This window comes from Urocitellus parryii, chromosome 11, assembly GCF_045843805.1.
Source record: "Urocitellus parryii isolate mUroPar1 chromosome 11, mUroPar1.hap1, whole genome shotgun sequence".
Classification (NCBI taxonomy): domain Eukaryota; kingdom Metazoa; phylum Chordata; class Mammalia; order Rodentia; family Sciuridae; genus Urocitellus; species Urocitellus parryii.
Genome location: NC_135541.1, coordinates 65,903,587 through 65,926,358, shown reverse-complemented (window position 1 = coordinate 65,926,358; position 22,772 = coordinate 65,903,587). Strand labels below are relative to the sequence as shown.

General features: G+C 34.2%; 1 protein-coding gene across 1 annotated transcript in view; it reads left to right on the top strand.

Moving 5' to 3' along the window:
• Positions 1 to 22,772, top strand: part of Col24a1 (collagen type XXIV alpha 1 chain) — a 341,896-nt gene that overhangs the window by 161,770 nt on the left and 157,354 nt on the right. The window contains exon 23 of the mRNA XM_077791553.1: positions 348 to 392. Coding sequence (XP_077647679.1) covers positions 348 to 392 — 45 coding nt within the window. The remainder of the gene's footprint in view (positions 1 to 347; positions 393 to 22,772) is intronic.

The window sequence follows — 22,772 nt, the reverse complement described above, 5'->3', positions numbered from 1 at the left end:
TACCATACTACCTTTGACAGAGTACAAATAAAATAAATATTTTACTTTAAAAAATTTTGTTTATAAAGTGTTTTTAAAGTGAATAAAAGTAATGAATAGAAGAAAGTAGTTTAAGATAATATTTTATTACTGTTTGAATGAATATTTTTTAATAGTTTATTACTGTTTGGAAATGGAAGTAAAGCCACATTCCATGGAAATATTGTAACAGAGTTTTGAATAACTCAGATTTCCTTTGCCTTTTTTAAGGGTATGTTTTGATAATTACATAAAAATGAAAACAGAAGAGCAGTCATGACTAATTTTGTTGAAAAATAATACATTTTATAAATTTATATTCTTATTAGGGAGAAACAGGAGATCAAGGAGATATTGGAAAAATTGGTGAAATGGTAAGCTGTTTTATGTGCTTACTTTCATTATTTTTATTATCTGTAATCATTTTTAGGAATCATGCTAAGCATAATCAGTTAACCATAATTATGTTAGCAAGAATCAGAGTAACATCTACTAAAATTTTCAATTCATTTCTAATGTTTCTATTGACAAATAAAGCCTATTATACAAAAGAGAAATGAATTAAAACAACAATATTTTTATCTAAAATTAGATTTATGATCTTAACTCTGTTTCTTATATTTGATATTCAATTTTAGTTCTGATAACTTCATTCTAAATTTTACTTTGTTCTTTTTTTTGTTGTTTGCAGTGATTTCATTTTTTACCTTTATTATTTTAAAAAAATTTTATTGGATTTATTTTTAATACATGACAGCAGAATGCTTCACAATTCTTATCACACATAACAATTTTTCTTACCTCTATTTGTATATAAAGTATGTTTACATCAATTCATGTCTTCATACATGTACTTTGGATAATGATGTCTATCACATTCCACCATCCTTACTAATCCCCTGCCCCTTCCCTGACCCTCCTACCCCTCTTCCCTAGCTAGAATTCATCTATTCCTCCCATGCTCTCCCTCCCTACCCCACTATGAGTCAGCCTCCTTATATCAGAGAAAAACATTTGGTATTTGTTTTTCTGAGATTGGCTAATTTAACTTAGCATTATCTTCTCCAGTGCCATCCATTTACCTGCTAAATGCCATGATTTTATTCTCTTTTATTGCTGAGTAAAATTCCATTACATTTTTTTATCCGTGCATCCACTGAAGGGCATCTAGGTTGGCTCCATAGTTTAGCTATTGTGAATTGTGCTGATATAAACATTGATGTGGCTGTGTCCCTGTAGTATGCAGATTTTAAGTCCTTTGGGTATAGTCTGAGGAGAGGGATAGCTGAGTCAAATGGTGATTCCATTCCCAGATTTCCAAGGAATCTTCATACTGCTTTCCATATTGGGTGCACCAATTTGCAGTCCTACCAGCAATGCATGAGTGTGCCTTTTCCCCCACATCCTCACCAACACTTGTTTGTCTTCATAATACCTGCCATTCTGACTGGGGTGAGATGGTATCTTCGAGTAGTTTTGATTTGCATTGCTCTAATTGCTAGAGGTGATGAACATTTTTTCATATATTTGTTGATTGATTGAATATCCTCTTCTGAGAAGTGTCTGTTCATGCCTTGGCCCATTTATTGATTCGGTTATTAGTTTTTTTGGTGTTTAGCTTTTTGAGTTCTTTGTATACCCTAGAGATTAGTGCTGTATCTGATGTATGGGGAGTAAAAATTTGCTCCCAAGATGTAGGCTCTCTATTTGCCTCACAGATTGTTTCTTTTGCTGAGAAGAAACTTTTTAGTTTGAGTCCATGCCATTTATTGATTCTTGGTTTTAATTCTTGCACTATATGAGTCCTATTAAGGAAAAATAAGAGACCCAGAATAGCTAAAGCAATCCTTAGTAGGAAGAGTGAAGCAGGTGGCATCACAATACTAGACCTTAAACTATACTACAGAGCAATAATAACAAAAAACAGCATGGTATTGGCACCAAAACTGACTGGTAGACCAGGATACAGAATACAGGACACAGACACTAACTCACAAAATTACAATTATCTTATATTAGACAAAGGTGCCAAAAACATGCATTAGAGAAAAGATAGCCTCTTCAACAAATGGTTCTGGGAAAACTGGAAATCCATATACAACAAAATGAAATTAAACCCCTATCTCTCACCATGCACAAAACTAAATTCAAAATGGATCAGGGACTTAGGAATACAACCAGAGACCCTGTGTCTAATAGAAGAAAAAGTAGGCCCTGATCTCCATCATGTGGGATTAGGCCCCAACTACTTTGTCCTTTTTTTATTATTAAAACATTTATTAAATAATAAGTATTAGTTTGAAGATTTTTTTAATTTGAATATGTGGGGTAAACCAAGAGGTAGTGAACTAGAAAGTACAATTACTTTTCTCAAATAGTTTATATTATTAACTTCCCATTGTTATGCAATATAAGCCTTCAAATTATATTTGATTCAGGTTTGTTAGAACTAATTTTTTTTCTATAATGAGGTAAGCTAGCTAAAATATTTTCTTAACATAGGAACCCACATAATATATATGAAATGATAAATTAACATAAGTGAATTTATTTACAGTGTACTAATTGTCACAAAGAAAGTGATATGATTTGATAACTTAGTAATCAAATTCCCTGCAGCTTACCTTACAACTTATATCAGAAGTAAAATGTTCTGTAAAATTTTTTTGTAAGTTCAAGTAATTAAACAATCATAAACTCTGGTCTTATAGTAAAAAACAAAATTTTCTAGCCATTATTAATGAAAATAAGCATAGCATTGTCTTAGAAGATCACTGCCACTCTATTACCTGAGTGATTAGAAGGGTAATTTTTTGTTCTTTTTGCTAAGATATGTTAAAGGCTCAGTAGTAGCCTGTAAAAGGCTCTGGGTTCAATCCCTAGTACTGCCAAAAAAACCAAAGACATTCCAGTGGAGGGTTCATACCAGTTATATTATTCAGAATTTCTCATCAAATAAGATTATACCTTATATTTCTCTGAGGTCAATCAAAGAACTTAAATTCTAGCATTTCTGAGTGCCAAATTGATAAGGAAATGTATGCAAACTAGTGTATCAAAGTTAAAATTCTAATGAAGAGCATCTTTTCTTAAAATATCATTTTATATATTAGATCTTTAAGTATTATTTACTTTTACATGCTGGACTGGTTCCACACAGTATAGGAAATCATTGCCAATGCTGTCCAAAGAGGAGGTGGGCTGTCCTGGCAGATAATAGGGTTTTGTCACTGGAAGGCAAATAACATTATTGATGATTTGCTATGTGTCAACCATCAGCTAATGCTAAGTGATGTTTCATGTTAGGTATTTGTTTAATTCTCAGTTTTAAAACATATATTTTGTTATTCCAATTTTTAAAATGAGGAAACTATAGCACAGGGAGAAACCAGTTTAAAATTACATAACTAATAAATATTGATGAACTGAGATTTAAACTAAACCAAACTCAAAATCCAAATTTCCACATTATATTATGCTGTGATATTTTAATATTAGTTGACAACAATTTGGCATAGATGTGGAGATATACTTTACATGTATGCAAATGTATGCAAACTAGTGTATCAAAAATTATTGAGCAAAGGACATTCCCAGCTCTGAGATTCTTTCTCTTCAGGATTGTGAGATAATTTTTTTCAATTACTGCCTACATTGAGTTAATTCAAAAATATATAATGCTTGAAGAATATTTGGGTCTCAGTAATTCCAAGCTTTATTTAGTCTTATTAATTTTCATATCTTATAAACACATTTCATCTAGTCCAGAGTTTTTTTTGCCAAGAATACTTGAGAGAGATGAGAAGATACAGTTGTACTTCATGACATCAGTCTTGTAATTTTGGGATATCCCAGCTTAAACTAATATTTACTTTTTAAAATATTTTTTACAGTCATTTAAATTGCCTTAACTGGATTCCCTCCAGTTTTATTTGTTTCTTTCTAGATATGCACTAATTAGAACCAAACTTGTGATAGAGCATTCCAAACACAGTAATGTCATCTATATTCTATGTCTGTATGCATATCATAGTCATTTTCTGTAAAGAATTGTAATGTCCCCTAAATATGTCTGTAATTTCAAAAAACGCCTTCCATTGCCCTCATTCTAGCGTCCCATTTTTTACAAGTAATCTAGTTTTCTCACCATCACTAACACTTCTTTCTGTCTAAGTTGTCTAGGATAAAAGTACTTAAAGAACTTTAAGGAAAAGGAAGGATGTACTTTTTCAGTATTGGTCAAGAGATCAGAATTAGGACGAATAGATTGCCTGTATAAGGGATCTGTTTTTTGTTTAATATAGATAAGAATATTTTAATAGAAATTCTAAGGCTCAAATAAGCTATTCCATACAGTGATTCAAAAATTCATTATTGAAAGGTTTAATGACTCTTCTCAATCATTAATTCAGCAAATATTTACTAATTGACTTAGGCATATTTTGAACCTGTGATCTCTGTCTTTGTGAAACAGAGTTAATTGGAAATTTTACAGACATTAAATAATCACCTAAAGAAATACATAATTATAAACTGTGATACATTCTATAAAGGTGAAGTTTAAGGGGACTATGGCAAGGATGCCAAATTTAGATCAGAAGATGAGAGAAGGCCATTTTGAGAAAACAACTGAGTTGTAACCATAAAGAATAGTATAAATGGTGGGAGTGAGCAGGGGGAGAAGAGAGAGAAAGAACATTGCTTCCTCATCATTATACAAAATACATGTATGAAGATGTGAATTTGGTGTCAACATACCTTATATGTAATAAGAGATTTGATAAATTATGGTATAATGGTGTATTAAGAATTATAATGCAAAAATAAATAAATAAAATTTTTAAAAGAACATTACTGTATATACAATAAAACATATTTCCTACTTTTGCCACTTATCTCCCTTCAAGGAAATTAATTAAGATCTCTAAATATTTACTTTCTCAGAATAAAAAGGGTAAAAATAACTACCTCATAGAGTTTCTTATTAAACATAACATGCATAAAGCAATTGGCACAGTGGGAGTCACAGTAGGAGTCACACGGGAAAATTTGATAGATTATCTGCCATTCTTGTGGTAGTGTTTACAGTTACATGTGACAGTTTTTTTGTTTGTTTGTTTGTTTGTTTTTTATTGGTTGTTCAAAACATTACAAAGCTCTTGACATATGTTTTATACATTAGATTCAAGTTGGTTATGAACTCCCATTTTTACCCCAAATACAGATTGCAGAATCACATCTGTTACACATCCACATTTTTACATAATGCCCTATTAGTAACTGTTGTATTCTGCTACCTTTCCTATCTTCTACTATCCTCCCTCCCCTCCCCTCCCATCTTCTCTCTCTACCCCATCTACTGTATTTCATTTCTCTCCTTGTTTATTTGCCCGTTCCCCTCGCAATCTCTTATGCGTGATTTTATATAACAATGAGGGTCTCCCTCCATTACCATGCAATTTCCCTTTTCTCTCCCTTTCCCTCCCACCTAGTGTATCTGTTTAATGTTGATCTTTTCTTCCTGCTCTTCCTCCCTGTTCTGTTCTTGGTTGTTCTCATTATATCAAAGAAGACATTTGGTATTTGTTTTTTAGGGATTGGCTAGCTTCACTAAGCATAATCTGCTCTAGTGCCATCCATTTCCCTGCAAATTCCATGATTTTGTCATTTTTTAGTGCTGCGTAATATTCCATGGTGTATAAATGCCACATTTTTTTATCCATTCATCTATTGAAGGGCATCTGGGTTGGTTCCACCGTCTAGCAATTGTGAATTGTGCTGCTATGAACATCAATGTGGCAGTATCCCTGTAGTAAGCTCTTTTAAGGTCTTCAGGGAATAGTCCGAGAAGAGCAATAGCTGGGTCAAATGGTGGATTCATTCCCAGCTTTCCCAGGAATCTCCATACTGCTTTCCAAATTGGCCGCACTAGTTTGCAGTCCCACCAGCAATGTACAAGAGTACCCTTTTCCCCACATCCTCGCCAGCACTTGTTGTTGTTTGACTTCCTAATGTCGCTTTATTGGAGAGTTTAAGCCATTAACGTTTAGAGTTACTATTGATGTATGGTTTGTACTTCCAGCCATATTTGATTATTTATCTTCTTTTAGTTTGTTTCTCCAAGATTAGCTTCCCCCCACCCTCTGACTTTATAGAGGCACTTCCCACTGATGGTTTTGGTTATTGTTTTTCATTTCTTCCTCATGTAATGTTTTGCTCAAGATGCTTTGCAATGCTGGTTTCCTGGCTACAAATTCTTTTAGCTTTTGTTTATCCTGAAAGATTTTTATTTCATTGTCATACCTGAAGCTTAGTTTTGCTGGATACAGAATTCTTGGTTGGCATCCATTGTCTTTCAGTGTTTGAAATACATTGTTCCAGGATCTTCTCGCTTTCAGCGTCTGTGATGAAAAATCCGTTGTTAACCTTATTGGTTTACCCCTAAATGTAACCTGCCTCTTTTCTCTTGTAGCTTTTAATATTTTCTCTTTGTTCTGTATGTTGGATATCTTCATAACAATGTGTCTTGGCGTTGGTCTACTGTGATTTTGTGTGCTCGGTGTCCTATATGCATCTACAATTTGTATATCTGTTTCCTTTTTTATTTCTGGAAAGTTTTCTGTAATTATTTCATTCAGCAGGTTACTCATTCCCTTGGTATTAATCTCTGTGCCTTCTTCTATCCCAATGACTCGTAAGTTTGGTTTTTTTATATTATCCCAAATCTCTTGGATGTTTTTCTCGTGGTTTTTTACCAGCCTATCTGAGTTGGCTAGACTCCTTTCAAGATGATATATTTTGTCTTCATTATCTGACGTTCTGGCTTCTACTTGCTCCACTCTGTTGGTGATACTCTCGATTGAGTTTTTAATTTGGTTTATCGTTTCCTTCATTTCTAGAATTATTGATTGATTTTTTTTAATAATCTCTATCTCCTGATAAAGATGCTTAACTTCTTCTTTTATCTGTTTATGTAATTCCTTTTCAATGTGATCTTTAAGGTTCCTTTCCATCTGTCTAAGGTGTTCCTTGAGTTCTTTATATGGCCATTTTTCTGATGACTCTAGGTCCTCCTGAATATTTAGGCTGTCCTTCATTGTTTGTACTCCTTTTCTTCCTTGCTTTTTTATGCTCATATTACTTCTTGTTCTGTTTGACTGCTGAGTTACTGTTTACTCTTATAGATTTATTTGATGCTTGGGAGGAGAGATATTAGAAGGGAAGGGAAGAAGTCACTAAAGAGAATGAGAGTAAGCAGGTAGAATTCAGGAAAGGGGAAGTAAGAGAATTGAAAAGAACTGAAAAGACAGAAGAAAAAAAGTGAAAAGAAAGAAAGAAAAAATGAAAAAATAAAAAATAAAAATTTAAAACAAAGAAAAAATTATAGTGATAATAAAAAATGGAAATTAAAGTTTAAAAAATAATAGTATCCATAATAGAATAAAAAGAATTTAAAAAAATTGAAACCATTAATAATCAAGTTAAAGAACAACAACTACATCAACAACAAAAAGTAAAAGTAAAATAAAAAAGTACTAATAATCATTAAAAAAATAATAATAATAATAAATGCAGTCATAGAGCTCGATTAACTTCTCTTCCAGTAGGTGGAGCTATGCCCACTGGGCCACGCTTCTCTTCTTGATAGGTGGGAACCAATCACTGTGTCTCAGCTCTTCTTCCCAGACTGTGCGGGTCTCCAATCCTGAGTGCCTAGGGCCTTCTCTTGTGGTTCCTCAATCCAGGACCCGCTCACCTGTGACACTCACCACAATACTGGCTACACGCTGGGTCTGCTGCTCCTGGGAGCTCTGTTTTCATGGATGTCTGGCCACACCCCTTCTGTTTGCATCCCTCGGACCCTAAGTTTGTATGGCTTGGGACTGAGGGCCCCCAGCAAACTTGTTTGCCCTCAGGTAGCAACTCCCCTGGTAGCTAGTGCAAGGGACCTCTGTTGTCAGCACTGGTGAAAGCAACAGCCAGGAGTTCTGCGCTGCAGGTCCCACGTCCCTCCTGATTCTCTGGGTCCGGCTATGGTGCTCAGTTGGCTTTTACCTCTGTGAGTTCAGGTGGGCCGACTAGTTATTTCAGTGGGATCGTTAGTGCTGAGACAAGAGAAGCAAGCGAACCAGAGCTTGAATGCAGCTGATTCGTGCTCAGTGTGTGTTTTCAGAGGGGCCCAGGCTGTGCGCCCTTGCTCCACGTCAGCTCAACTTTGCCTAGTGATCGTGAGCAAGCAGGCTTTAGATAATTTACAGCTCCCTATGTCCTCACCATTGAAGAGGTCAGAGACTTGATCTCTCCGCGCCTGTCGCCTTGTTAGACCACCTCAATGATATTCATGTTACCCTTACAGTTTCCTGGCATAAGCAAGATCTTGGGATTATACAAACTGCTGCTTCTGTTTCCAGTCCAGTTTTCTAGAACTGAAACCCTGCTGCCGTCACCTCCACCTCTGGGCCGCACTCGGGCGCCGCGCTTGTCCGAGGCCTTAGCAGCGCCGCCAGGACCTCTGTCGCTCCTCGGCTAGGTGCCTGGCTCCCGGGGTCCAAGCGACTGCCCCGCGGCTCTCCGGCCCCCACCTCCGGAGCACGGGTCCCCTCGCAGGGGGATGCCGAACAACCCCAGAACAGGCTCTGCCCAAAGGGCCAGCAGGGAACAAGCGACCTCGGCCGAGGTGGTGGTCCCGCCTTCGGAGGATAGGACTCTGCACGCAGCCCAGTTCCAGTCTCTAGGTGCGGCAGCTGGACCATGTAGACAGAGCCATTTCACAGCATGCAGAAAGCAAATGGCGGCTCCCGCGGAGCGGATTTTCGGCCCAGAAACCACAGCCCAGCCAACAATCCCACTCCACTAACTCTCCCTGTATAGAAAATATTCAAAAAAAAAAAAAAAAAAAAAAAAAGGAGGGAGTGTACTGAGCTTTCCTTGTCTCAGGTACTTACAATCCGCTGCTGATTACGTATTCAGCTTCTCTGCCGGGAGCGAAGTGAAAGAGGCAGCAGATGGGCGCAAAGCGCCCGCTGCTCTGCACAGAAAAACGTCTCTCTTTCAAATTCTTTGTTTTTTCTGCTGCTTGGCAAGGTGGTCCGCTACCGATTAATGGTGAAAGGTGCTCTAACAAGCTGCGTGAAATCTCCATTAAAGCCGCTGCTCAGAGCCCCACGCTCAGCACTTCAGCGTTCCCCGTTCGCAGCGGCCATCTTCACATGTGACAGTTTTAAGGGGGAAAGCAGTTAGCTATTTGTGGACCTGAAATAAAGTTAGTTTCGATAGAGTTTGATGAACAAAGAGAAACGCCATCTGAGATGTTACTAGCGAGGAGTCAAGAACCAGTCATTTAGGAAATTGTTATTACTTGATACTAGAATCAATGGGGAATCAACAAATATCCTAAGTAAGCCAATACTGTGATTAAGTTTGGTCTTAGGATTAGTCTGGTTCTATTGGGAGGTTAGAACATGGTTGAGAGGATAAGTAGGAAGGAACAAGCCAGTTAGGATGCTGCTGCAGTAGTATGAATCAGGATGATGGCAGTGTTTATAAAAAGAAGTGGATGAATTTGAGATACACTTGTTTGCGGTTATAGATCAGACAAATGTAGGCTACAAAAAAGGGGGGTGTTGTTGCCTGATTCCACATTGGAGTTCATTCAAAATCAAAAAGAGGAGAAATTAGCAGGGAAATAAAAAGAAAGAAATCTGCTTATTGAAGACCTAGTATTATCTCTCATTATCTTGGTATGACCCTTGTAAAATAAATCTTCTTATTGCCATTCTATAAATGCAGAAACTGAAATTTATTGAAGTTATATTGCTGGTGAGAAACGGATCTGGATTTCAAATACAAGAAAGTCCTTAGCATACAGTATTTTTTGATAGCTAAAGTATTTATTATTTGTCAGGAATATTTTGGTTCATATAATGTCTAAGTATAATTCCAATTCTAACATTCTGTGACTCTTTCATAAGAATTTTATTGCTTTTAGTCTTCCTTTCATCTGCCAATTTGACTTCTTTTTCTGGCCTTTTTCTAGTTTCATTATGTCTTTCTGAAGCTGGAGCAAACAGAACTAGAGTAGGTATTTTAGAGAAAAATGAAATCACAACTTTGTCTATGAGTAGAACAATGACTACTATTATGTTACTCTATTGTTGAGGCTACTCAAAACCATGCAGGCATTTTCCTCTAACAGGAAACTGGAGGTGCATTTAGAAAATAATCAACAGTGTCCCTTAGAATTTTATAATAGTCTGTTAATCTAAATATAAAATATGAATGTTATTCCATAAAGTGTCCTTGATTTCATTAATTTTCAGTTACCACATTTCTGCCCACTTGAAGAGATTCATGACTAGTCTCTAATTTAGCCATATTGATTTATCTCTTAAAACATAACCCATCTGTTTTGATTGATTTTAACTTATTTATTCCTTAATTTATCAATTTAGCAAGATTTCATAAGCAATCTCCTGTATCCTCTTTTTTACTGCCTTCCCTCTGGCATGTTAACACAGTAAGTGACTGTTGAACAAGAAGAATGAGGAAGAAAGACCATGAGTTATCCTCAAAATCAGGTACTCCACTTTTCAACACAAAACCTTTAGAATCATAGATCCTCTGTTGCCTGATTCCACACTGGAGTTCATTCAAAATCAAAAAGAGGTGAAATCAGCAGGGAAATAAAAATAAAGAAATCTACTTATTGAAGACCTAGAATTATCTCACATTATCTTGGTATGATCCTTGTAAAATAAATCTTCTTATTGCCATTCTATAAATGCAGAAACTGAAATTTATTGAAGTTATATAGCTGGTGAGAAACAGATCTGGATTTCAAATACAAGATTTCTATCTATAGTTTTAAGGCTCTATTCTCTACATCAAGTAATCATCAATTTGTCCTGTTTTTAAATATAACCTTGAAATACTTAAAGTATTTAAATACCTACGTTTTTAAATATAACCTTGAATTAGTGGGTAGGAATATTTGAATTAATAACTAGGAAGATTTGAAAACAGACCAAGTAAAATTTGATTACCCTAAGCCAAGCTAGCAATTTTGTTTTTAAAATATTTTCAAGTGTTATTGGTTTCTGAGGCGTACAGAAACAATGTATTTATAATGGAAACAGGACAGATTGTGAAGGAGATGGAAAAATACTTGAAAAGTGCTCAGCATAAAACACCATTTAATGTCATAGTTAGTTTTGCTGCTCTCTGATAGAACTACCATGAGATTAGTTTGATACATGTTTATTTTATTTTATGAGTATTATTTATTCTTTAAGGGGACAATTCCAGCTTTAAAGGGATCTACTTAAATCATAAGAAGACATGAATGCCCCAGAAGATGGTGGCAACATTTAACCAAACAATAATAACCAAAACTCTACCAGTTGCCCTAAAGTAGGACCTCTAGTGTCAGCGCCATTCTCTTTAAAAATATCATTTATTCTTTCCTAATTTTAAGCTACACGTATCTATAGCACAACTGCAAACCTATTGCATTCCTTCTATATGGCTGAGAGTATTAATTTTTCTCAAGGAATGGGATGCTGCGTAAAACGTATATCCATGACACATTTCATCATCAGAAGGATCTTTACCAAAATACAGTGAAAATAATTGCCATTTATTGAAACCCTGTTATATGCCAACTGTTTTGAATAATTTATATCATTTAATCCTTATAAAGGCTCTGGGAAATCATTATTATTATTTCTATTTTATAAAAATGGAACTTATATTTCAGAGAAATTTAAAAAAACTATCCAGGGCCAAGTAGTAAAGTACCAGAGATGGGACTACAAAGAAAATATCTCTAACTTTGCCATCATCCTGCTTCATCTTAATAATTAGCTGAATATTTCTGATTTTATTTTAAACCAATACCTGACATCCCACCCATGTCCCATGTGGGCGGCAGAATTGGGGGATCCTCTTCATGGAGTAGGCTGGCTGCAGAATAAAAGCTAAAAGAAGAAAATGGTGAAAATCCACAGTACATGAGAAATAATTTTGAAAAGCAAGGGCAGCATGGCTTTCAATCTTAGGGATCGAGCTTCCACACTGGAAAGAAAGAGAGCCCACACTTGCTTTATTTATATGGGGGAACATCAAAGGTTTTTTCATGGAATGTTCTTTGGCAAATAAGGTAGGTGGTGGGCTTTCCAGTTCCCATGGGTTACTCCCAACTCCGTATCTACAAGAGCTGTCCCACTAGTAGAGTGGGGGCAAAGATCTCATATCTTAGGCAGTCTGATACACATGGGAAAGCCAGGATTGTTCCCAAGGAATGACCTATGTTCCCCATGGCTTGGTACTGAGTAAAGACCCCCTCAAGTAACTTCACAGGTGGCTTCCCACACTGATGTCTTATTATTACTACATGAAGTTAGAAGTCATGGGACCACAAGTGCCACATTATTTTTTGAAAAACAATTCTTCAAAAATCACCACATGTTAAAATATTTCGGTCTTAGGATCATGTATTTGACATTTATCATCTTTAAAATGTATAAATAGTATCACTTATCTGATTAAGAAACCATAATGAATTATTTTCTCTAGAAATTTCATGCCTGTGAAGGCATAGAAAATTAAAAGGGACTGTGACTGAGTGGCAGCCAAAGTGAAAATACAGAAAGTGTGTGGACACATCAGTGGGTATGAATGGAGAAGATATATGACATTCAAATTCAGGCACAATGAAGGAACATGAATTATAAAAGGACATTTAAAAGGGTTAGGGTTAGGGTTAGGGTTTTTTTCTCTGAAAACTAGTTACAGGAACCTCCAAGGTGAACTACTACTTCACAAGTGAGTTGCCAGTGGTTTTCTTAGATAAGAGACTTACCTAAGAAAGTCACCAAATTTCCAGGTACATTTGAGGTACTGACAATTGTGTAAGGATTTCTGGGTCTTTTGGATTATCAAATATACCATTTTGTTGAACTGACAGTTGTGGCATCTCTTTGTAAAAGCAAAGAAAATTACTAGAAAAAATCATTAATACTGTATTAGCTACAGTCCTACAGTACTTTTTCTACAGAGGTGAAAGCTAAAGGGCATGGATAAGTGAGGACAGAAAATTCTTCACACAAAAAGAAACATTTTTAAACTAGTAGTAAGAGATAAATCAATATTAAATCACATGTAAGTTGTTACTAAGCAGGAAGTAATAAAAATGAAAAAAGTTCACATGATTATAATATAAAAACAAAAAGGCAAAATTTCTATCCATAGGAAAAGGAAAGATATAAATGATGCTGTTCATTTCTGTTTCTATAACTAGAAACAAAAGTTATAGAAAATAAGCATACCTTGAATATATATGAATACCTGTGTGCCTCATTTTATATTCAGCATACTGTTTTATTTTCTCCTTGGTAAATATATACTTAGTTACTATTAAAATAAAATATTTCAAGAAAAGGAATAAGATCTATTGTTCTGTGATGATATAGATTCTGCATCATTTCTGTAATGATAGAGAAAACAAGGTATTTGTAATCATGTCATATTAAAGTCAAATAGTTTCTTAGGAGAGGCCAGATGAGGGAATGTGATTTTTCTGTAATCATTTTCATGCAGAAACATCAATTTGAAAAACTATCCACACTTGCAAATAACTTCACAAGAGTTAAGGAAACCAGGTGAGAGAACATAGTACCTGGTTATAACATAATAATGAGAAAAGACCAGTAGGAAGAACAATTTTACATTACCCACATCATCTCTCCCAGAACTCCAAGTGGCAATGTGGAGAGAGATACAATTCACATAGGGAAAAGAGGGAAGTAAGCATAAGATTGCGATGAATCCCAGCACTACACCCACCACACTAAAACCCTGCATTGGGCAGACCTCTGTCGCCCCTGACACAGCTAGTACCTGTAGGCCAAGCCTAGCCATCTGCCCTGGTATCAGATAGCACACAACATGTAACTCACATCTAATAGTGCCCTACTTGCTATATATCCAAAGAAAGTAAAATCAGTATGTCAAAGTACTCTCATGTTTCTTGCAACACTTTCACAAAAATCAAGACACAAAATTAACCTAGATTTCATCAATGGATAAATGGGTTAAGGAAAAAAAATTATATATATATATATATATATATATATATGCAAAATTTCTATCCATGTGTATATATATATATATACATATATATGTATATATATATATAAATGCTATTCCACCCTAAAAATGCTATTTATATATATGTATATATATATATAAATGCTATTCCACCCTAAAAATGCTATATATATATAGCATTTATATATATAAATGCTATTCCACCCTAAAAAAGAATGGGGGAGGATACCCTGTTATTTGTATCATATGGATAGAACTTTAAGTTGAGTGTAAATAATCTAAGACAAGTACTACATATTCTCAAAGAATATTAAGAGTAGATGATAAGTGTTCTCACCACAAAAAAAAAAAACAATGGCTATGTGAGGTAATGTATATGTTAATTAAATGTGCTATATATGGTAAATAAATATAATTTTATCTATTAATTAAAAAAATAGTAAGTGTCTCAGATTGCACAAATGGAAATAGCAATAAAAGATACCCTTTCAAAAGAATCAAAAGAAATATTAAAATGGAACTTTTTCCTTCCAATAGCATCAGTGTTTTTTAGATGTGAACATTTAGTGTGCTTACTATCTAGAAACAATTTGCCTATTAACCTTCTAAGAGAATATAATATTGAATACTATATTTTAGAATTTTTCTGGTTTTTAAGGGTTTATTCCTAAAGGTTATTTTTAAATAACATTTGATATAATTCTGTATTTGGGTCTGGGTCATTAAAGTTTAGAATCCGAATAGGTTTAAAGATCATTGTTGTATGATTTAAAGTAGGTGCATTGTATATAAATATGTGTTTCTCATGCTTTTCTTCATCATGTACTTATATTTTTGTGTTTCAGAAGAATATTATCATTTATTCTGTCATTCAAAAGATACTTAATGAACACTTACTGAGTGCTAGATAAACAGTGAAGTAAGATTTGATTCTTAACTGGTTTATGATGTAGAAAATAATTATATACATAGCTTTGCCAAAACATTCATCCTGTTTTGGATACTTTAAGAAAATAACTAAAATTGTTTTGATGGCTATCACAAGGACATATGTGTTGATAGAGAAACTTTTCTCTTTGGCTAAAAATATGTTTCTATTCTGTTAAGTAGGGATATTACAAAATTTAACCATAGCATTTGAGGAAATGGAAGCTCTATTTTCTATATAAAAGGTGTCTGGAGCTGTCATTTTGCAAGTAGAAGGGGGTGCTAAAAGAATTCTTTAGAAACTACTCTTTTGCATTTATTGCTAGTATACTATCTTATTTTATTTAGATATTCATATATCAATAAAAATGGCAAAGATAGAATTCTAACAACATTTTTTGTGCTCAGGATACATAAGATGGGGAATACATTGCTTTTTTCCTATTTCAAAAATGGCATAGACTAATGGAAATAATGGTACAGGACAGGGTAATGGTGTTGCTTTGGACTGCCTGTTAACATTCCACTCTTATAGAAGGTGGTGGCTGAATTACAAATTGAGAGTAAGGCTAGTAAAATATCTTTGTGGTTCTGATTGTTTTAAAAAGAGATCTAAGACCTATGAAACCAATGTACTAAATTTTAAAACTTAGGAATTACAATGTGACAGGAGTTGGCAAACTTTTCTCTAAAGGACCAGATAGTATATATTATAGGCTTTCAAGACATATGGTCTTTGTCACAACTACTCAACTGCTGCTGTAATATGAAAGCTACCACAGACAATACATAAATGAATGAGCCTGGCTCAGTTTCCAGGGAAACTTTATTTACAAAAACAGATGTCTGGCAGAATTGGGCCTACATGCTGTAGTCTGTCTTTTCCTTTATTTGTGATGCACTAGGTTTATTGAATCTGTCATATGTGCATTGTTTCATTATTTTATCATTAACAACAACAACAACAAAAACACTAAACAAAAATGTTATTTCTTCAAATTTTACTTTCAAATCAGGAAACAGATTCAAATTAGCAGACATATTCTGTTATTACCACTCATTAGCTTTATGTGCTGATTGTGAACATAATGAATTTATTTGCATTTATATGTAGATAGCATGTATACCCAAAGTACTCTATTAAAATGAATCATTTTTTTCCTCTAAAAAATACTTTAAGAACCTTATCAGGAAACATTGTCAAAAACAATGAAATCTGTTCTTTTTGTGTGTGTGTTCATTTGAAACTTTTTCTAAACATTACACATATTTTTGAAGTCTCACTTTAAGAGTCATAGCATTTCCACATATTAAGTTTTATTGAGTTTTTCTTTCATTAATTTTGAAAAGTTTTCAGGGAGTGTATTAGACTTTTATTTCCTACTGGGTTGAGACATTTTACATTTGAACTCTGTTTTGCTTGTTAAACAATTATTTTTCATCTACTTTACTCAACAGTCTTATGGGGAGTAGCATAGAATTTTTGTTCAGAAAATACTTTTTTTTACTATAAAAAAATAATGAAGTGAAATATGGACTTTATTTTTACCATAAATACGGCCAACTCTGTGTTTTATGGAAAACTTTTTATACATATATAGCCTTTTCATTTTCAATTACAGATGGATCTAAAGATAGTAATAGCCAACATTCAAAGTTTATATGCTTGATTTTTTTCTGAATAATGAAATTTGGAAAAACTCTGTGACAAAAATCTGTTTCTCTGGTGTTTCAGTAATACAATGAGAAACAAAAATCCATTTGCCACCATTAAAATCAGAAAAAAACCTAGATAATTGACTCCTTCAGAAATGCAAGGGGAATGGAACACAGTAGATTATCTGGAGGGAAATGATTCCATTGAAGCTTTAAAAATATAAATGGTAAGAATTTTTTACCCTGACAAAGATCTCCTACAGTATATCCTTCACTTATCTTTATAGTTGTTACCTTCCACACCTCCCAGTTTCTCCCTTATGATCTTGCCAACCAGGCCACTCAGTACTTATTAAGCATAACACACTTATTAATTTGTGCTTTTGTTTCAGGCCATTTCTGTCACCTCTAAAGACCTTTACTTTCCTACCTCATTGTCTGATAAGCGTCAATATTTGAGACCTATCTCAACTCACCTGCTCACCTATGAAGTCTTTTCAATCTCCCTGCCCCATTTAATTCAGGTTTTCTCTATGAGGCCCTTCGATGCTTTAACACCAGTTTTGTGGTCCTTAGCATATTTTACTTTACATCACAATTACTCTTTATTTGAACTATCCCTACAGAAAAGTTGTCCATGACTGCCAGGTTTCTGTTCTCGCAACTAAAAGGCTCAGGGGTCACTCCGGTTAAACTGAGCTAACTGGGCTGCATGAAATAACCACACAAGAGACACAAATACCTTTTTCTTTGGAGTTGCTGCGAAGGCTCCTCTGACCTTAAGGGTCGGCAGAAAGAGAGTGAGAGCAAGCACTGACCCCTTTTATTGAGGGAAGCTATTCAAATGAGGCAAGGGGTCAGGTTTCAGGGGGCTGAGTCTATCTTCTTGATGTCCACTGTCAGCAGGTTGACTGACACCTGGGTAGGCCACACCCAAGGGCACAGTAAGAGAAGGGGACACACAAAGGCACTTCCATGGAAGATTCTATCCTAAACAGGGCAAGGAGTTATATTACAAAGAAACAGGTAAGCGTAGTTTCACCCATGGGGCTGTAGCAAGACACACCCATGTGCGAGACACCGACCCTCGCACCCAAGAAGGGTGCCACATTTCTGCAACTGAGAGCCTCAGCACCTAGCCGGGGAGTGTAACTCAGTCACATGTAAGGTTGGCCTTCCACACATGACAATGAGTATATACATGCTTTATATGCTGTACATTGACAACAAGTATGTGTTAAAGTCCCTGTGAAAATTTAAGAGCTGAAAGTTGATTTTTGTAATATATTTGCTTTGGGGTATAACCCTAAAGGATTTTAATATGTTTAGGTTAAAGCTGAAAATATGAGAGATTCTTGTAACACAATCAGAATCTAGAAGGACATTTCAATGGGAAACAACAGCATGAGAACAAAGCATGAAAGTATGAAACATCTAGATTGTTTGTAGAATTGTTTTTTAAGCAGTTCAGATCAGCTGGAGAGAGATGAAGTAGGTACAGTGAGCCACAGCTCTTCTGGCTCTGCTACTTGCCTATTATGTCGTCATCATCTTTACTGGATCACAAATTCATGTTTTTCTCAAGTATCTATTCTACAGTTCATGTGTCTTGTATATCTTATACCTGCTTCTATCTCTATTTAGTGCTCTCACTTATGTATGTCTTTCCTCTACTAGACTTGAAGTTTTTAAAGGACAGAGGTTTATAAAGCAAAAACTAGATGATGAAGCACAACTTTTATTTTAAAAAAACAATAACAGATGAAGATAAATCCAAAACCTTCTTCAGTCTGATCTCCAGTTTTCCATTAAGTTTAAAATTATGCCTCACACTCACTGGTATTCAATCTGTATTCCTTAGGTTTCCTTTAAATTCCACCTCTTCCTCTCAGCATATTCTATAATTGGCCCATACCCCCCAGTTATCGAGTGTTGAAATCTCAGCATTTTCTTTGTATTACTCTCTTCATTTGCACTTACTTTTAATGAATTAATGACTTTCAGAAAACATCATTTGCCTCATATCCATACTTAACAACCTTAATCCACTGACTTTTGAGATCCTCAGTATTCGATAGATATTGGTCACCAATTATTTTTCAGATATACTCCATAAACAATAAATATTATTATATGCCTGTATAAAATGGGAACTGAAATAAAATCTTTCTGAATCATTAATCTTTGGATAAATTTATTCAATAAATATTATATGCCTGGTACTGTATATAACACTACAGTGCCAGGCATATAATATTTATTTATATAAGATATAATAATATTTATATAAGAATATTATTATAATACTTATAATAAGATTTACATTAATAATATTTACATAAGACTTGTAAGACAGTCTTATAGATATATCTTATATATAGTACCAGGCACATAATATTTATTAAATAAATTTATCCAAAGATTAAGGATTTAGATAGATTTTATCTTAGTTCCCATTTGAAATGTCCTGCCCTCCCATCTCTGAATATTCAAGTTTCATATATACTTTAAAGACCTCGCTCAAACAACCAACTGTAGGAAATTTTCCCTAAATCTCTAAACTGAAAATAAACTATCTCCTGTTAAATTTCATAAGATGTATTCTTTTATAGTATTTACCATTTCTTCCTTGTGTGTTTGATAGTAATATATATCCCTAATCTCTCTTACTTGATTATAAATGTCTTGGGGAAGAATCCATTTTTATGTTCATATCTATAGCCACCCTACTGTCTAGCACAACAGTCACACTTCTAGTATTCAGTCAATATTTGTTAAATGAAAAGTATCTGACTGTGATTCTGGAATCAAAATAGTCTAGAATGGTAAAACAAAGTAGGTAGGTAAGAGTAAAGATCTGGAACCACACCAATTTCTCAGTGTAGTAGAAGATACTAATATTTAATAGTAATCCAAATGTAAATGAAGATACTGAACAGATGAAAGATTGTCAAAAGTACATCAGGAAAGAATATCAAAGAGAAGTTTCAGAAAACTTCATGATGATTAAATAATGGGAAAATCTTTGTATTTCTTAATTGATGCTCTATGTCTCATTCAAAAAGAGTTGATTTTTTTGACTCAGTATTGCTGCATAGTGTTGGAATACAGAAAGACACATTTGTATTACCTTACTTAAGCATCACAGATTCTCAAAAGATGACAAATTCATAATAGAAGAAAGAATAAGAGTAAATTACTAAGATTAATTATCAAAAAATTAGGTAAATAACATTTACTAAAGATTTGGATAGTAAGAGCTAAGGATGGCTCAAAATAGGCAAGAAGGATTCTTGAACACATTAAGGCTTGATTCAGCACTTAAAAGAGTAAGAAAGGAATGATTATTTTCATCAAGAGACTACATGGAATAATTGACATTCTAACACTACAAAAAGTGATGGGAGGCAGGAATTAAAAATGGATAAACTATTTTTAAAATATCAATTTACAAGGAAACACTATGGCCATGGGGGAGCATAATGGAATAAATCCCTATAGCATACTTTTAAGGTTACTTGAATGTGCATGTCCTACCAAGTTTCACAAAACTTCTGTGATAGACTAAAGTGTCCATGGAGTCAAGGGTTCCATATATAGCTTATAGAAATGAAATTCTCTTAAAATTATTCTCTTTTTTAAAGTATGAGAAAAAAATCACAAATAATTAGCCTGAATTCAAGCTTTGTATTTTAGGAAATAATACAACTCAATGTCTTTATTTATTTAATTTCTTCATTTAGTTTTTTTTTAATTATTACTGTATCACACATAATAGTAAGGCTCATTTTTTACATGCATAAATGTAAATAACATAGTTTTCTTGATACATGCCAATTGAAGTATAATTGGATATGCTGATTTTAAAAAAGTTCAAGCTAAGACAAATATTTTATTCCCCATAGTTGAATTATCAGAGATTCTTTATTGTTAAAACTATCTGTTATTTTTTTCCTCATTAGTTTTAATAGAAATACTAAAAGGAGATACCCTGAATAGAAAATCTATCCAATAGTCATTTATTTTATTTTCACAACATTTCTAGTTAAAATAGCTCATATGAAACTTAGAGAATACACAAGTTCCAAATAACACAATTTTGTTGATTTGAATTTCCTTCTCCATGCCACCTATACTAAACCACATTTCTTCCATTGTATCAAGGATACTAGACTATCAACTGAGGATTTCATCTTTGTTTTCTAGTTTCTAACACATGCCTGGCATCTGGCAGAAATTTAGTAAATAAGTGTTTAGTAGAAACACCTGCTAATCTGGTGGCAACCAGAGCCAGTTCAGTTGTACAAACATTGTGCTTATCTAATTTTGTTAGACAAATCTAAAAACAGTATTCTAGAGGAATGGGGACAAGTATGTTAAAGAATTGATCCAACTGCCAAGATAATTTCTTACCCAGAAATATATGGTGAATAATACTTAATTGAAATCTGTTGATGCCATGTGCAAATTATATTACATGTAATATTTAATTCTAATGTTTTGGAACCCAGGACTGTACCTTTTGTCATGTGGGGAAAGGATGAAGTACATACTAACTTTCTTTCTATCATCACTAATTTACCATATTGGCTAGTTGTATACATAAAACAGAAAATTATGAATTGCAACAGAATGGTAGTTTTGTTGTTTTGAGTATTGAAAGTAAATAAACTGCCATATAAAAATGTGATGATTTTTTGTAAAGTCATTGTTATATTAGAAAGAGAGGAATGGATGTGATATTTTAGAAAGTGCATAAGTTTTATATATGATCAGAGAGATTTGAATTCTTATCTTGAATTTCCTCTTTCTCATTTGTAAAACTGATGGTAAAAATGTTCTTTTACATGTTTGTTTGTTATCAGGGGTAGAAAATAATGACTGCAAAGGATGACGCTGACACATAAGGGTTGCTTAATAAGTGGTAGAGTTGTATTGATGGTGATGGTTGCTGCTGCTGCTGCTGAAAAAGATTGAAACAATATAGCAACACAGTTATATTTGTACTTTCAAGTTTCTCATGGAAATAGTATTAACACAGATCAACTAGGACAATGTATGAGAAAGTCCCCAAGACCACTCAGGTCTTCTTGATGATTCACTAGCAGGACTCACAATACTCAGTGTATAGTATAACTGAGATTTATTATAGTGAAAGAATACAGAGTTAAAGTCAGCCACAATGAAAAAACATACAAAGTCCACAGAAAACCAGAGCCCTTTACCAATGAAGTCATGGAGAATGAACTTAATACCCCACCAACACCATGTTTGAAAGAAACTTTGTTTATTGAGAAGGCTCATCAAAAACTTAGTATCCATAGTTTTCATTGGGGGCTGGGTACATAGACACCCTCTTGCTAACATTTAGTGAAATTCCAGACTCCCAAGAGGAAAGGAGAAGTTTTCCATAAACCATATTATTTATACAGTTTAGGCAGAGTTAGCTACTCTTATCAGTTCTGAAAATGGTGAAACATTCCCAAAATCAGAATTCCCAGGTTCCAGCCCACAGCTAATTTTGTAAGCAGGCCATTGTAAAGATAGAAATCTCAGGGCTCCTTTTTAAACTAGTTTTTGCCCAAACATGCAGATGAAATGTTGGTGAGAGATATTATTTGATAAACATATGATTGGTATAACCAGTGATAGATAACAGGTAACCAGTGATATACAAAACAAGATATCAAGAACTATATTAGTATTTTTCTTGAGAACATTTCAGAGAATGACTGAAAGGTCACTCATCCTATCAGATGTATAAAAGTGGATCCATTAATCTCATTCTTAAAATCTAGAACCATCCAAAATTGGAACTGCCCTCTGCCCTGCACCTCTCCAAGATCTAGCATACTATATATCTGTTTGCTCCATAGTTAAATGCACCTGTGTGGCATCTGTGACAGCAGATAGCAAATCAGTTGGTGATAGTCTTGAGGCCCTACTGCTCAAGAATGAGAACATTGCTTGCATTTTTCTCCTTTATATATTGCAGGACTACCCTATAGGAGAATGGTCATACAAATACACACTCAAGGTTTTTTCAGGAGAATTCCCCATGGACT